The sequence below is a fragment of the Lissotriton vulgaris genome, chromosome 5, assembly GCF_964263255.1.
Source record: "Lissotriton vulgaris chromosome 5, aLisVul1.2, whole genome shotgun sequence".
In the NCBI taxonomy this organism is placed as follows: Eukaryota; Metazoa; Chordata; class Amphibia; order Caudata; family Salamandridae; genus Lissotriton; species Lissotriton vulgaris.
The window spans coordinates 257,583,164-257,599,123 of NC_141693.1; the positions used below are offsets into that span (position 1 = coordinate 257,583,164).

The following is a 15,960-nucleotide window of genomic DNA, read 5'->3' on the forward strand; positions in this document are numbered from 1 at the left end:
GTAAATTTAAGGAAGTATGTGTAGATTATGAGTCTAAAAGCTATTAGGAAGTCACCCGGACCCGGATCCGTAATGGATTTATTCCATGCACGGTAATGTGGCTGTACACAGGCAGCGTAAGTCTGATGGGAGTGTCGTGCCTTTTTTGGGATATGCATGTACAATTTGTGTAACTTAAGTGTAAATCAGCACTGTATTATCAAAAGACACCTGCAGCGTGACCTGCGAACAGTAGTGTCGCCTAGAGGGGAGGGTCAACCGAACATCTTGACACGTATACCCTGCATCTGACAAGAAACAAAACACCCGGTATACTTCCCGCAAAGTGCAGATGCTTCATATACGTGCATCACCACATTCACACAAGTACCCTCCCGTCCACTCGTGCCCCTACCACCTTGTAACAGCAAACACTTAACACTTTGGACGGTACACTGCACACCAAAACTATACAGATCAGATAGTCCACATAGTTGGTGTCAAAAAGCACACACGAGCACTTGATGATCAACAACAATGCACACTTCCTGGAACTGCGTTTGGGGGTTCAGAGTCATTCGGTTGTGACTTGTACTTGGCAATGTGGCTGACGAGTTCACTTTCTCCGGTAGCTCTCGGCACACCCTGAGCTAGGACACCATCAGACTGTAGACCAAGAAGTGCAAACAAGAAACAAACAAGGCTACGGGCCATTTCCATCTATGCACCCAGCACCTGGGATGACACGGTGTATTCATCAGGACTGCCCCAGCCCTGCTCAACTTTAAGAAAGAGCTGAAGACTCTCTTCTTTGCAAAACACTACATAATGATGCAATAAATTCTCTTTGCTTCCCAGAACCTAGCTACCTCTACAATCACACCGGTTCCTTTCGTTTGATCGGTTACATTGCTCTGCTGCTTTTTCACTGGGTTTGTGCTCTATAAACACTGCATTCAAGTCTCTAGGCATATAACACTGTGTTTCACAGCATCAAACAAGACACTGAGATTACACATCCAGCGCACAGTACATTTCCTGTATTGTTTGGTATCGCGAGCTCACACCAGTACCAACCATAACAATAAACAATCCCAACTTCCGGCAAAACACAGTTAAGAGACCCCATGTAGTTGGAGCTTCCAACAGCACTCCATCAATCATGAAAAATACCTCTACGAGAAAAAACATAACAATAAAGCAACACCCACCCAACACCCCGGAGACAGAGGGATTTGAAGGGAACGTGTGGGACATAAGACATAGTCCATGTACCACACGTACATCTCAAACCAGGTAATGCACATACCAATCCTTCAGATGGTAGATACTCAAATTGGTAAAGATGTCAGGCCACACACACACACACCAAGCAACACTAAGACATTTACAAACACATACACAAAATACTAGCCAGACTCATACTAGCTATATTTCTAGTTCTCATACACAGTCCTCAAGACCAGGGAGTGAGAGGTATTCAAACCCCAAAAGTGCCACAAGGCCATACCAATGGCAATACCGCCCTTTACATATAACTTTTAACATAGCACCCAGTAACTCACGTATGGCTTTCCAGTCAAGTATTATAAAACCTCACTCACCTCACAAACAGCCCTTCCTTGTGCAATAATGTCACACCTCATTTACAACCCTTTGCCGTTTTAGAACGCCACTCTCGCCGTACTGTCCGACTTGGCTTAAGGCCTACCCTTAAATAATAGCATCAGTCTCACACACCTCACTTGCCAGTTTAAAGTTCCGAGCCATTCTAGTGGGACAGACGCATCCTACTTTATACAGTTTTGAAACACATGACTTACAGGTTCCCTTACACGCAGTTTTACCACTCTTCACTCACAGCCTCAAAGAATGTTCTTGCACGCCTCAACACATCTTACCGTATAAAGTATTGTACCACGTGACTTACAGGTGCACTTCACTCCTAGTCTGCTCCATTTCCCTCCTACAAAGGATGCTCTTGTCCCATTTGTAGCACACTTCAATCACAGCCTCAAAGGAGGCGCTCGCACACTTCACTCACACCTTGCCTTATACAGTATTGTAACGGGTGACTTACAGGCACCCTTACACCCAGTTTTAGCACACTACACTCACAGCCTCAAAGGAGGCTCTTGCACACTTCACTCACACCCTGCCTTATACAGTATTGTAACGGGTGACTTACAGGCACCCTTACACCCAGTTTTAGCACACTTCACTCACAGCCTCAAAGGAGGCTCTTGCACACTTCACTCACACCCTGCCTTATACAGTATTGTAACGGGTGACTTACAGGCACCCTTACACCCAGTTTTAGCACACTTCACTCACACCCTGCCTTATACAGTATTGTAACGGGTGACTTACAGGCACCCTTACACCCAGTTTTAGCACACTTCACTCACAGCCTCAAAGGAGGCTCTTGCACACTTCACTCACACCCTGCCTTATACAGTATTGTAACACGTGAGTTACAGGCACCCTTACACCCAGTTTTAGCACACTTCACTCACAGCCTCAAAGGAGGCTCTTGCACACTTCACTCACACCCTGCCTTATACAGGATTGTAACGCATGAGTTACAGGCACCCTTACACCCAGTTTTAGCACACTTCACTCACAGCCTCAAAGGAGGCTCTTGCACACTTCACTCACACCCTGCCTTATACAGTATTGTAACGCGTGAGTTACAGGCACCCTTACACCCAGTTTTATCACACTTCACTCAAAGGAGGCTCTTGCACACATCTCACCATATAAAGTATTGAGACACATGACTTACAGAGGCACTTCAATCAGTCTGCTCCATGTCCCTCCTTCAGAGGATGCTCTTGCACACTTCACTCACACCATGCCTTTTACAGTATTGTAACGCGTGACTTACAGGCACCCTTACACCCATTTGTAGCGACACATCACTCACAGCCTCAAAGGATGCTCTTGCACACTTCACTCACACCCTGCCTTATACAGTATTGTAACGCGTGACAGGCGTACTTGCACCCATTTGTAGCACACTTCACTCACAGCCTCAAAGGAGGCTCTTGCACACGTCACTCACACCCTGCCCTACACAGTATTGTAACATGTCACTTACAGGCTCACTTGTACCCAGATTTAGCACACTTCACTCACAGCCTGCTCCACTCACGCGCAGCATTGCGTCACTCCCTTTCCAGATAAGCCTGCGCTTTCCTGCCAGGTTACCTCCATCTCTACGCGGAGGGTGGTGGGGCGCTGGGTGAGGCGGTGGATGTTCTCATTGCCCAGCCAAAAGTCTCCCTTTATATTTCCAAAGCCTTCCTTGTACTGCTTCCAGTCGCGGTTGAAGGAGATCAGTCCGGCCTTTCTCCTCTGGATGAGAGTCCAGCCACCGCCATCCGTCTCCATGTCGCAAAACACCTGAGGATAAAGAGACCACATCAAGGGACGGACCAGTGAACGTAAATCCGGCACAATGAGGAGCTGCACCTCAACACCCAAACTAAGGCCCCTTTTATACCAGGGAGATTGTAGGCAGGGGGGAGACGTGATGTGTTTCTGTGGCTTTCACTGCTCACTCCTGAGCAGGAGAGGGTAGTTCACCTTACATTGATTGCTCCCATTAGGGTGGAGGGAACAGAGACGCTTACACCGCCCCCATCGGCTGAAAAACAGTACTGCCCAAGCTCCAGTGTAGCTCTCTTCTCACCTGTACCAGCCTGCTTGGTATGGGTGAACAGACACTGACGAGGGGGGGGCACGTGAACATAATCACAGGAGCTGGAGACAGAGAGTGGGTGCAAGGAGTGTGACGCACCTACACAGACTGTGTGAGCCACACGGAATAGACAATGGGCCAGATGCACAACCCTTTTTTGCGGTTGCAAACGGGAGATCGGCTTGTTTGCGTCCGCTAAAAAGGGTCCAGCCATGTACAAATGCAATTTTGCGAGTCACTGACTCACAAAATAAAGTTTGTGACTCTCTCTATTAGGAAGGGGCATCCCTTCCTAATTGCAGTCTTGATTCCATGTACCATTGTTTTGCAACCGCATTTGCGGTCGCGAAACATTTGCAGTTTACCCCTACCCCTTTGTGAGTGTGTATGGAAATATTTTTTTAAGAGCAGGCAGTGGTCCCAGGGACTACTGCCTGTCCTTAAAAAATGGAACTGAAAAGATTCATTTTTCTTTTTTAACCCCTTCCGTGCTCCCGTCGGCTGCTGGGAGCACTCCCTCCCCAGTGCTGCGAACAGCCAACACCCGTCGCAGCCCCGCCCACTCAATAGAACGCCCGCACCGCGGCGGAATTGCCGCTGCGGTTAAGGCGTTAAATGCATCCCGTTTTCCTTTAAGGAAAGCAGGCTGCATTAAAAAAACTGCTATATTTAAAAAGCAGTCAAAGACATGGTGGTCTGCTGACCCCAGCAGGCCACCATCCCTTTGAGTGCAAGCCATTCCCAATGGGATCGGAAATTGTGCTTACCTCATGCATATTAATGAGGCATGCAATTTGCAACACAATTCGGAACCGCAAACAGTGTCTGAGACACTGTTGTACGTTCACTTTTGCGAGTCGCAAATTGCATACATCTGTCCCTTAGTGAGTATCATGTACACATAGCAAACAGTGCAAGGAGCAATGGGCACATGAACAGACAGTGTGAAGGGTTTAGGGGGTCGTTTACCGTTTTGGACAGTGGGTGGACCTTTTTTGTCAAATGTCAGTTCTCCTGCCCTGTCAAGCTCACGGTTTCCCCACTCCAGTTTCATTAGGCGGAAGTACTGTTTTTTAGGTCGAGCCTAGCGGCAGCACGCATGCCCTGCTTGCTCTGCGAAGCATGCTGTAGTAGAGTATGCTGTGAAAGCCTCACCCATTCTCCGCCCATATTTGTCATTGGCTGGCGTCATTGTCCTTGGTAAATGCTGGCTTCTGATTCATTATGATGCTTGTTAGTCCCTCCTTGTAACCGCCTTGTCTCCATTTGTTACCGCCCATGACGACGGGACCTTTGACTTCGCTGGTTAAACGGTCTCCGTTTTAAGTCCGCGAGCACTATTTTGTTTTGTAAGTTACTAATGGGGATAATAGTGACTGCTTCTTGCATTTGCAGCGCGCCCACACAGGACAATAGGGGCCGCTTTTTTTTAGACGTTACTACTTTTGGGATGAATTGAATGCTGAGCCCGGCGCCCGCTTTAGGGACACCACGCTCAGTTTAATTTATTTTTTATTTTTAACTACAATGTTTAGCGCGATGCCTGTTTCAGGGACACCGTGCTTTGTTCCGTTTTTTTTTTCACTTTATCGGTGATGCGGCGCCTGCTTCAAGGACAATACGCTCTATTTGTTTATTTCTTTTTCTAACTTTAAAACTGAGCGCGGCACCGCATCAATTACACCATGCTCGTTTTTGGGGTTTTTTTGCCTTTATTTCTATAACACTGAGCGCTGCGCCCGCTTCAAGGACACCATGCTCAGTGTTAGAAGTTAAATTTAAAAAAAAAAAAACGAGAGTGAGCATCCAGCAGTTTCAAGAGTGAATGAGTGTTACTGCTTGTGTTTGTCTGAGTTTTTTGTTTGCAAGTTTGTGCAGGTACGTCTATGACTTGCTCTTACCTCCAGCGCAGGGCTCCCCAGAAACTCATCTGCGGGTAGTTTGTAAACCCCAGAGATTTTGTAGTTCTTCTGGAAAAGAGAGGAACAGTCGTAGAGGGCATCTGTGGAAAGAAAAGAGCGCTTTATACACAGCTGCACACAGCTGGCATCGCTAGGCTTGTTCCCTCCTCTGGAGTCCATCCAACCTTTCTGCACTTGCTTCACTCTCTGCACTTGTTATGGTCCCCTCACATTCAATTGGCCATTGGCCTCTCTGCGCAGTCCAGCTAACCTAACTGCATTCCACCTGATCTTTTTGCACTCCAGGTCATCTCCTCTCCAGGCTGCACTGGACATCTATGCAGTTCACTGGCCGCAGTGCATTCAGTTTCCCCTCCAATCGCCCTCCAGGCCTCTTGGGCGTCTAACTGGGTTTTTACTCATCCTCCACCCCCTCGACTCCCACCTCCTCCCACACACTCCATACTTCTAGCCTCTCTGGTTTCATCAGGACCACTCTCTGCTGCCACTTTGTTCCACACACCACTCTCTGTGCTTCTGTACTCAGTCGGCCCTTCTACAGTCTTAGGTCCTCTCTGCGTCCACCCGCCTCCCTGTACCCCACCTTGCTTCTCTATGCTGACCAGACCCTAGTAAACCACCACCTAGCTTCTCCGCACTGTCGTGGTCTGGACTCTCACTGTCTATTTTCCTAAACCTTGCTGCACTCTTGCCGTTGCCCCTCTGGATCCTGGAATGTCCCCTCTGTACAGTTCCCTGGTGGGCTCTTCCTAACTCTACCTCTGACCCCATTGGTGCATGTACATTCATCGTTGTCATGGTGTCCCTCCTCCCTTTCTAGTAACTCTACTGCTAAATCAAAGACGCTCCATCCTTTTATAATTGTTAACTATTTAAAGGATAGTATTGATGCATGTGCTGTGTTCTAAAGCCATTTCAGCCCCTACTGACTTTTTCGCCGTCTAGATCTTGTGTTTCCAAACTTCTGAACCCATCTCGATTAAATCCGATAGTCCTTCACCCACCACTACCACAAAACCACAAAGTGATCATATGCTCATATTTTCTCTTAATTATTGGGTACAGTATAAAAACCTACGTACGTGGGCCTGAGGTGACACCCCACAAGACATGACCAAAATTAATGTGCAGTGGTGCTTCTCTAATAATAAATACTATATACAAAAACAATAGTAAAAGCAGTAAGTGAGCTAAACATTATAGAGGCTTTTTGTAGATTTCATCCAAGACTTTTTTACATTCATGTTCTAAATTTGTAGAACTTTTTTTGCTCTGTCTTTGGCAGTATTTTGAATTTAACAGTGATAAGGGGGCTGTCCTGTGAGGAAGTAATGTTAAGGGTAACCATGGGCATATCAGTGAGTGTAACTTCAAGATCTAACACTGGACAAACACTAAGGGGCTGTGGCCTCACAGTGGCCTCAACTTTGTGACGCTGCACCCTAACGTACGTGGCACTACTCTGAGAGTAATGCCACCTGACATGTTGATCAACACTGTTACCTGGCTCCAGGTTGGTAGTGCAGCAACCTTAAATTGTATTTTTCCTACTCTTCCATCCCACCTCCTTAAGTTATACATTCACTATAACGCTTTATCGTTATATTGCCTCCACTACATCTTTGTGCATTAAATAGTCCATGGTAAATAATGAAAAAGTTCATGATAAGGGTTATTTAATTCAAAATAGGGTAAATGTAACTTAATTAAATACAGTTTAAAACAAGCATTGGGAAACCCAAAGTAGTGAGGCCTTGACAAGCTGGTGTGGTTATGTTTAGGTCTCGCCTACAGACATGATTTAGCTATCTGTCTGCAAAAGACCTCTTTTGGACCATACCAAAATCTTACAGTGCACTTAGAGCCGGCCCATAGCTTACCATTCGTTCGCTTTATTGTCACTCTTGTTTACTTGCTTCCTAGTCCGTGGCTTGCTTTCATCTTTGCTTGTTTGTCCCTCCCCTGGAGCATAGCCTCTTTGTCATCCTTTTGATTGCTGACTTGTATTCTTTCCATTTCTTATGCATGTGTTTTCTTGCCCTTACCTACTACAAGTTACCTGCCACTCCGGTGGCTTGCCCTTCAGCCACCCCCCCCCCCGCCCCCCCCCCCCCCTACCCTCTTGTTCCCCAACACCTCATGGTTATTTAATTCTTCTTTTAAATGTTCATTTTTTTGTCAATTAAAGGAATAGGACTCTGCTTAGGAAAGATTGCTGCTGCGCTGTTTCAAAAAGAATGCTTGTCCATTGTTAAAGTTGTTCACAGCAGGTCTGGTCTTCAACCATGGCCTTGATGAAAACACTATCAGAACTGTTAAAGCCCCATGGTGGAAAAGCAAAACACCCCAAATACCGACAGCTCCCTTGCGCTTCTCACAAACCAACAGTTACACTCTACCAGAAGCACTAATACCCCTCACAAACTGGTAGTTACACTCTGCTCGCAGCACTTCCACACCCATCAGAGTGCCAGTCACACCCTGCCAGAAATACTCAAACACTAATAGTAGCACACTACTGACCGCACTCTTACACCTTTCAAGGACTAGCAGACTCACACTACCTGCTTCTCTGTCACACCCGTCCGAGTAGCAGTCTGACACCAATGACAGCATATTGTCACTCCTCACAGACTTACAGTTACGCACTACTGATATCACTTTCACACCAGACAGACTAACCATCACACACGAACCGGAGCATTGTTTCACCCCTCGCAGACTAATAGCAATGAAATAGGCCTTTCTGATAACTGAACGCACATCTTCATTGATGAGAGGTCTGAATTGTGTTTGTGTGCATGTTACTTTTACTGTGAGTGGGCAAGTGACTGTAAGAATGAATCATCGAATGGATTATTGGGTGCCGAGGTGCAAGGATGAGTAACTGAGTTCACGGAAGAATGGAAATGTGACTGCATAGATACAAGCAAACTGGCAACATAATGTTAACCTACTTACTGTCTTTGATACTGCTTGTATTTCTGTAAAAATTAAACACGATTAGGGTTGAATTCATATTCACTCTTACTGTCTGCTGCTGTTCTTTGTCAATTTTAACTGAGTTTAGTTTCACTTACTTACAGTTACTTTAACAAATGTTATTTAAGAAAGCCGGTAAAGAAAAATCATGCATTTGGTATATAAATGTTGTCAATTTCCAAGTGGTAACCTGCTGAATTATAGCATCTTATAACTTAAACATTTCTTAATTTAAACTAAATGCAAGCCCGTATTCGTCTCTGTATGCCTGTGTGATAACAGGAGGGAAAGTGAGCTCTTCTGGAAAGTGATCCTGTGTCAGTGAGTTTTTCTATTATGGCAGCCGCACAGCTTCTTGTGTTGTTGGGATGCCCCTTGGTGTTGCCTGTATTATTATCTGCCTGTGAGTTGCCCCCTGGATGGTTAATCATCCGGTGTCTGTCAAATGCCCTTTAGTGCTAGCGTGTTATGCCATCTCTTTGTTGTGGTGAAGATAGAGATGTAACAATGTCTCCTTTGCCTATTGTATACCCTGTGGGTTGAGGACTAACATTTCTGTGATGACCTTTGGTGGTGGCATGCTAGCGTGCGTTTCTGATGCTTTGTAAGCAGAAGGTTATCCTGTGTCTCTTAGCTTATCTAAGAGTGTAGGTTCATTGTGTGTTTATGCTATAGGCGGCAGAATGAAGGAAGTGCGGTTATTTCTCTTCTTTAACCTCCTGCAGGATGTTGCAGAGTGGGCGTTATAGTGAATACAAGAAGAACTAGGTTGGGAGCTGGAGGGGTTTAGGCTGAAAGCGAGTACAGTGGCGAGAGTTGAGTTGGCATATGGGTCACGTGTTAATGCTGGCTGCGTGGTTAGAGGTGGTGGTGTTGGGGGCACGAGTGTCTCATTTTTGATGATGGTGGTGAGGTGCAGGACACCTTTGATTAAGCAGTGGTGGTGTAAGTAGTTGATATTGCATCCGTGAAGTGTCCTGGAGTGAAGATGGATGTAAGAGTGTTGGTGATTATGATGGTTCAGTTGTAGTGAGGCTTTGGGACGCTGATTATTTTTACACACCAAACTCAGTGTGAGCTTCTATGAAATAACATGTGGTGGACGTCGCCCAGGCTGTGATAAGTCATGATGTGATAGTGGGGTCAAAATGGTGGCAGTGGGTGTGATTGAACGGAGAACAATGACTGAATGTGGCGCTGGGAGGCACAGTGGCTTCTTACCTATTAGGCTCTGGTTCACCACCTGTAATATGCTGTGAGGTAGACGTTCTGAGTGCCCTAATGAAGGTGAAGATGAGAATAACTGAACAGTTGAGGGTGGCACGGGCAGTGTGCACCGGTCTAATACCAACTATGCTTTTCTAGGCCATCTTTGAGATTCTGTGCAGTGGGTGTTATCCTTTCTGGAATGCCATGGCGGTGCATAGTAGGTGATAGGGTGCAGTGGGGTCTTACATTTTGATTCCACATCATGGACTGGGATATACCTTGGAAAGGGTGTTATTCTGTATGACTGATGTTCTGATTGTGAGAAATGTTGTAATGGTGGATGTGAGGACGTTGGCTGTGTAGTAAATTTAGGGTTGTGGCTTTAGTGCACTTGGTCACTGTTTTAAGATGTTGTAGTGTGGATGTTATTGTATATCTGATGCCCTGGTGATGACGAAGTAGAATATGGGGGAGATGGTGAGTAGAGTAGGAATGATGGTGGGTGAGGGCCTCCACCTCAGTGTATTCATACTGTGGAGCTCTCTGGTTTAAACTTGCAATGGTGTTGTTTTTTTCTGATCAGAGTCATTTCTATGTGGTAATGGTAATGTTCTGGGTGGTACAGTGAGGTCTAATCATGTGCCACCAACTATGAAATACTGTGTAGTGGGTGTCATCTTGTCCCCGGGATGCCGTAATAGGCGTAGTAACTGGGAATGTGCCCCCAATGGGAAGTAATGATGAAGGATGTTGTGCAAATGGCAAGGTTGATGGTGGTGTTGCGCTGTCTTGGCCTTACCTTTCGAGCTCCACATCACCTTCTACAAGGTTCTGGGATGAGTGGTATCGTCATGTGATGACAATAGGATATTGGTGGTAATGGTAGGGACAAATTTGACTCTAACTCAGCTTTGCTTCACTATCTGAGATGTTGTGCGGCTGTAGTTATCCTATAAGAGGGGTACCCTTGTTTGATCATGTTATGGAATGTAGTGGTTGTTAGTGATGGTGTTGGTGTGGAGCAGAGGGGTTTTCGTCACACCTTCTGTGAGACTCTTGAGGTTTGTCTTGCATTTTGTGTGAAATGTCTTAATACTGGTGATGGTAAGTTGGTGCAGTGGAGTTCTTATCTTTTAAACTTTTAGACGATCTGTGAGATTGTCGGTTACCGTAACGGTGGTTGCGGTGTGATATGTTCTAGACCTGGTGAGGATTCTTTAAATGGAAAATATTAAGTGCAGATGCTCTCCAAAATGAGCGGTGGACTGGGGGTGGAGTTTGTCACAGGGATAAGAATGAGGAAGAGGCAGAGATAAGGGTGGGGAAAGGGGCAGGGCTAAGGGTGAAGAATGGGGCAGGGCTAAGGGTGAAGAATGGGGCAGGGCTAAGAGTGAAGAACGGGGCAGGGCTAAGGATGGGACAAGGGCGGGGCTAATTTTTTGCCTTTTCTAAGCTTTGTATACAAGAAATCTGCATGATTGTAAGAATGTTGGATGTATCGGTCTATGAGTTATTACACTAATATCGATTTATAGAGCACTTACTAATATATGTTTATAATTACCCAAAGTTACTCTTTTGAGCAACCTTAGAATAACAACAGATTGAGGAAAAATGGCAAGGTTCTAAACATTTGCCTTGTAGTTTGCAAGCAGCTCCTTGATGTGGGGCCAGAACTCACTAACTGTATGACCAGGATTTTACCTTGTGACAAAGATCTCTGCAACAAAATCAGTAATCAACTTAGCTATCTACATAAAAATTAATCTGCGATCTGTATGTTGCATGCTATGCTTTACAGCGAGCACATACCCCTCTCTGCTACTTTATGGTGAATCGAACCTTTGACTTGAAAGCACAAAGATCTAGTTATTAATAAAAGGTATATTGTAGCCAGGAACATGCTGGGTACGCAAAGATTTCTGTACCAGGTGATATTTTGAAATGCATCCCATTGTGACCAGATAGGTGTGAGAACAGAGATACATAGGGACAGAAGTGTGGTTGGAAAGGCCGAAATAGAAATTGAGGGGTAGGTAGATGGAGATATAGAGATCAATTGAGAGCGAGAGGAAGAAAAGTGGAGAGGTAGAAGAGCTGAGGTCAAGTAAGGGTAGAGATGTGAGACAAAGATAGGGGAGGCAGAGAAAGAGTGGTAGAGAGTAATAAAAGAGGTGACTTAAAGGTGGTCTGAAAGAGGGGTAGATAGATATGTGCAGGGGTTTAATGACTGTGAAGGAGAGCGATATCAGGCCCAAAATGACAGATAGAAAGGGAGGAGGTAGCTAAATATGAAGTACAAAGACAGAGGTATAGAGTGTGAGGCAAGGTAAAAAGAATAAAGTGAGACAAAGAGCAAGTTAGAGGGAGGAAGACAAAGTAGAGTGGTCGGTAAAGAAGGCTGATGGCAGACAGTGAGAGATGCTAGAGCAAGTGATGGGTGAGGTGAGAAAGAGAGGTACACAAAAAGGCAAAAATTTGTGACACATGAAAAGGAAGAGTGAGGTAGACAGAGAGAGGTTGTGATAGAGATTAAAGAAAGCAAGAGATAACTTTCAGGCAGGACCTTGGGAGTTGGGGGCATTTGTAATTGCCCAAATCGTCCATTCCTTAAAATGTATCGGGCTGTTTTCCTGCCCTGGTAGGCTGGGGTGTGGGGAAGGTGGCCGAGCCATAGGGGGGTGAGGTGGGAAACTTGAACATCCTCACTGCTGGGGATGGGAAGAGAGCCACAAACATTACCCAACGTTATTAGGAACCTTATTAGACATTCAGGCCTTGTCCCATTAAACCATTACCAGTGTGTTTAGAAACGTCATCATTGCTGTCCTACTAAAAGCCCGTTTGAGGTAGCATCCAGTTACTCAGCTCAGAATTGGCAGGACTCATTGACTATATTATAAATGCCCGAGTGTGCTCTGAAGGCTTGGAAAGGGCTGCTTAGCTTGGTTCGCTGCTGAATTCTAGAGCATAGGTAGCAGTCAGAGTTAGAGGCCTTGTGAACGGCCCAAGGAAGGTGCCAGGGTTATGTTGAATGTTCTTACTAGTAATATGCCCCAGCAGGAGGACTTGATGAGCTGCGTCTTCTGTTGTGACCTGCTAGTGAAGTGTTCTCATAAAGGCAACACTAAATTATACTTCTGAGCTAGGACTATTGAGTACTTTTAAGCTGGGTAAAAGTGACACTTGTATAGACATTGCTTAGAAAAACTGAAAGTGAAGCACTATATGAAAGCACTCGGCTATCCTCTACAAATATAGAGTTTGCATCACAGAAAATTAAAGCACACCAAGCATACCCCCAGCAAGCACAGCCAGTTAGGCACAAGGTCTCTTTCCCTTATCGCTCACGCTTCTTCTTTTATGCAGGTGAACACATAGAATTCTCTCCTTCTCACACAACCGCTATCTCTCTACTTCTCATCCTTCAATTTACCCTTTTCATCATCTCTAATCTCTCGAACACTCTTTAATTCACGTCGGTTCCGCCCACTGTTTCTCTTGTCCCTTCCTTTACCATTATTGTATTGCCTCTCCATCCAGCACTTTCGCTTTCTATCGTCGCTCTTCGTCTTTTTGTGGGTCCTACTGTGTCCATAGCCCAGTCTGTCTTTTCATCCCTCCTATCCCCATCTATCCTGCAGCTCCTCCCCTCTAACTCCTCTTCAGCCTCACCTCCACCCTTTTCTCTGTCCTCGTGACATTCTCTCTTCTTGTTCTCCCTCCTTGCCCCCTCCTCTGGCAGTCACGAGGTCTGCGGGCTCGCAGGATGACCACAGCAGGGATCGTGCATGTGAAGCGAGCCTGACTCGGCCGAGACTGGGCAGTGCAATACCCTCTTCTGCAAGGAGGTGAGGGTGGGAAATAGCCCCCTCAACCAGGTCTCCAGTGAGGCTCCCACCGCACTCATCTCATGTGCCAGTCGGGCAGGGGAGGGGGTGAAATGTGTCTTCACAGCTGGGCTCTTATGAACCTTCTCACCCCCGGCACAAGTCAGCCTCCTACACTAATTGGGTCGGCCCAGCAGGGGACTGAGGTGTCTGAGGCTCAGAGGTGGGGGAGTTACAAGATTCCGTCTGTCCCTGCTGCAAGCTTCTAGAGAGGGTGATTGGGTCCCAAGGAGCCACTGACGACGCCGGACAACACCACTCAACACCGCTCAACAGGAGCACTTTCAAAACTGGCCCCGCGGAACCAAAAAGAGAACAGCTCACGCCTCACAGATGGGCCCCAGGCACCGGCCCTTCACTCACTTCCCAATGCCCGGTTTATCTATCAGACCCTGCCTAACAGTACCGGTACTCTCCTTCTCCGAAGGGAAGCTCTGGTACTAAATGATAGAAAATGAATAAGTGCCGGTCCTCGGTACCAGTGAGTACCGGCCCATTTAAAGCACTGATTGCTGGTGCTATGACACGGTTGGGGCTCACCTGCCAAGCTCTGTCTGCTTCTGTGAGAATCTGCGGGTTTGTATTACTCTGGAATGCTGTGATGGACAGTGGTGGAGGCCACGTCATTGCTAGTGAGGTAGGTGGCGGTAGGGTGAATGTGGGTATTACCTGTAGAGCAGCCTCCAAGCGTCTTCGAGGTGCAGTGTATCATCAGGTGTTGCCCTGTCTCTGTGCAGTGGTGGTTAGCACGTGGCTTCAGTGCTCAGGGGGTCTTACCTGTCGAGCTCTGCGTCACGGTCTGCGCCGCTTGCAGCTCCATGATGTCCAGCTGCTGGTCGAGCTCCGAGTAGCGGCCTTCGGCATCCCCGACCCGGGTCTCCAGGAGCTTGTGGGCGCCCTCGAGCTCCATCACCTGCACCAGCACGTTCACCCAGGCGCCCTCCTGCTTCTGCGCCAGCTCCTCCAGCTGCCTGCTCAGGTTGGCCACCTGCACCCTCAGCTCCCGCATGCCCTCGCAGCACGGGGGCTCCTTCCGGACGGAACTGCTGACCGTCCTCCTCTTGGGTGTCTTCTGCGGCAGCGTGGGGGCAATGGCAGAGCAAAGGAGCAGGACGGAGACCCCGGACTGCCAGCTCAAAGAGCGCCCGAGCTTCATTGTCAGCAGGAGTAGGAAAGACTTAGAGCAACTAGAATCCCAGCGGCTACTGTAGGCCCTCCGAGGCCTGGGAGGGACCCTCGCAGGCTTGAGAAAGAATCTATGAGGCTAAAGATAAGCACTTAGAAGGTTAAATGATACCCCCTGAGACAAGGGCTAGAGCTTCAGAGGCGAGAGAGAGACCCTCCGCTTGGCATAGGCACTTGCAGGCTTGGGATAGACTTTCTCAGACTAAGGATACTAATCACTTCGGGGCATTAAACTAGGTCCTAACAGGCGTGGGTGGATGCTTGGCGGCTCGAAATAAACCGTAAACACTTGTCTAGACACTCCTTATCTGGAGTATATCCCGTAGACTGGACCACCGCAAGGTATTACGGACAGGTGCTCCAGGGGCACCCGAGTCGAATGCCACAAACCCCCTGCACACCCCTGTCTTGTTTTAATGGCCCCCTGGGTCTCCCTTGAGCCCCTCCGTCCTAGTGCAGCCCCTTGGATCGCTCTGCAGCCCCGCGGGCTGTTAATGCTGCGTGTCAGTGTCTCTTCCAGTATTCAGTCTCTCCCGGCCCTCGCTGCCTCAGATGCTCTTCTGCTTTCTTTTGTTTTGGGCCGATCTCTGGCCTCTCGCAGTGGTGGGTCTGTCTCTTGTCTCTTGCAATACCGGGTCAGTCTATCTTCCTTTCGCAGTACTGGCCTCTCGCACCACTAGAGGTCACGACCCAGGCCCCTCGCACCACAGAGCAGGTCTCCTGTCCCTCGTGCCACAGGGTAGGTAGGTCTTGGGCCTCTCGTCTCGCACCACAGGGGAGGTAGGTCTCGGGCCTCTCGCACTAGTGGGCAGGCCTCTGGTGCCTCAGGGCCGGTCTCGGCCTCTCTCGGTTCTAGGCCGGTCTCCTGCAGCTCTGAGCTGGTCTCCTGCTCTCGCGCCCCGAGGTCGCCTCGCTGCCGCGCGCAGTGTGAGGCTGGTGTTCACCGGCGTCCGCTCCTTCCTCACATCTGTGCGCTCCACTTTCGCGGCAGTTTAAATATCCCAGGTCTGTTTTCGTTTCCCCGGTGCCCCTCCCGCGGCGGGCCGCCCCCTGTCTTGGGTTGTCCCCACGTGCCAGGCTGAATCTCGCC

The 15,960-nt window shown here is 47.7% G+C and overlaps 2 protein-coding genes across 3 annotated transcripts in view; one reads left to right on the forward strand and one right to left on the reverse strand.

Annotated features, from left to right (window-relative positions):
• ANGPTL7 (angiopoietin like 7) overlaps positions 1-15,594 on the reverse strand; it is a 30,057-nt gene extending 14,463 nt beyond the window's left edge. The window contains exons 1-3 of the mRNA XM_086921313.1: positions 14,463-15,594; positions 5,584-5,684; positions 3,190-3,384 (exon numbers count right to left, since the gene is read on the reverse strand). Of these exons, the coding sequence (XP_086777439.1) occupies positions 3,190-3,384; positions 5,584-5,684; positions 14,463-14,841 (675 nt within the window). The 5' untranslated portion in view covers positions 14,842-15,594. The remainder of the gene's footprint in view (positions 1-3,189; positions 3,385-5,583; positions 5,685-14,462) is intronic.
• MTOR (mechanistic target of rapamycin kinase) overlaps positions 1-15,960 on the forward strand; it is a 938,810-nt gene that overhangs the window by 438,106 nt on the left and 484,744 nt on the right. The window lies entirely within an intron of this gene.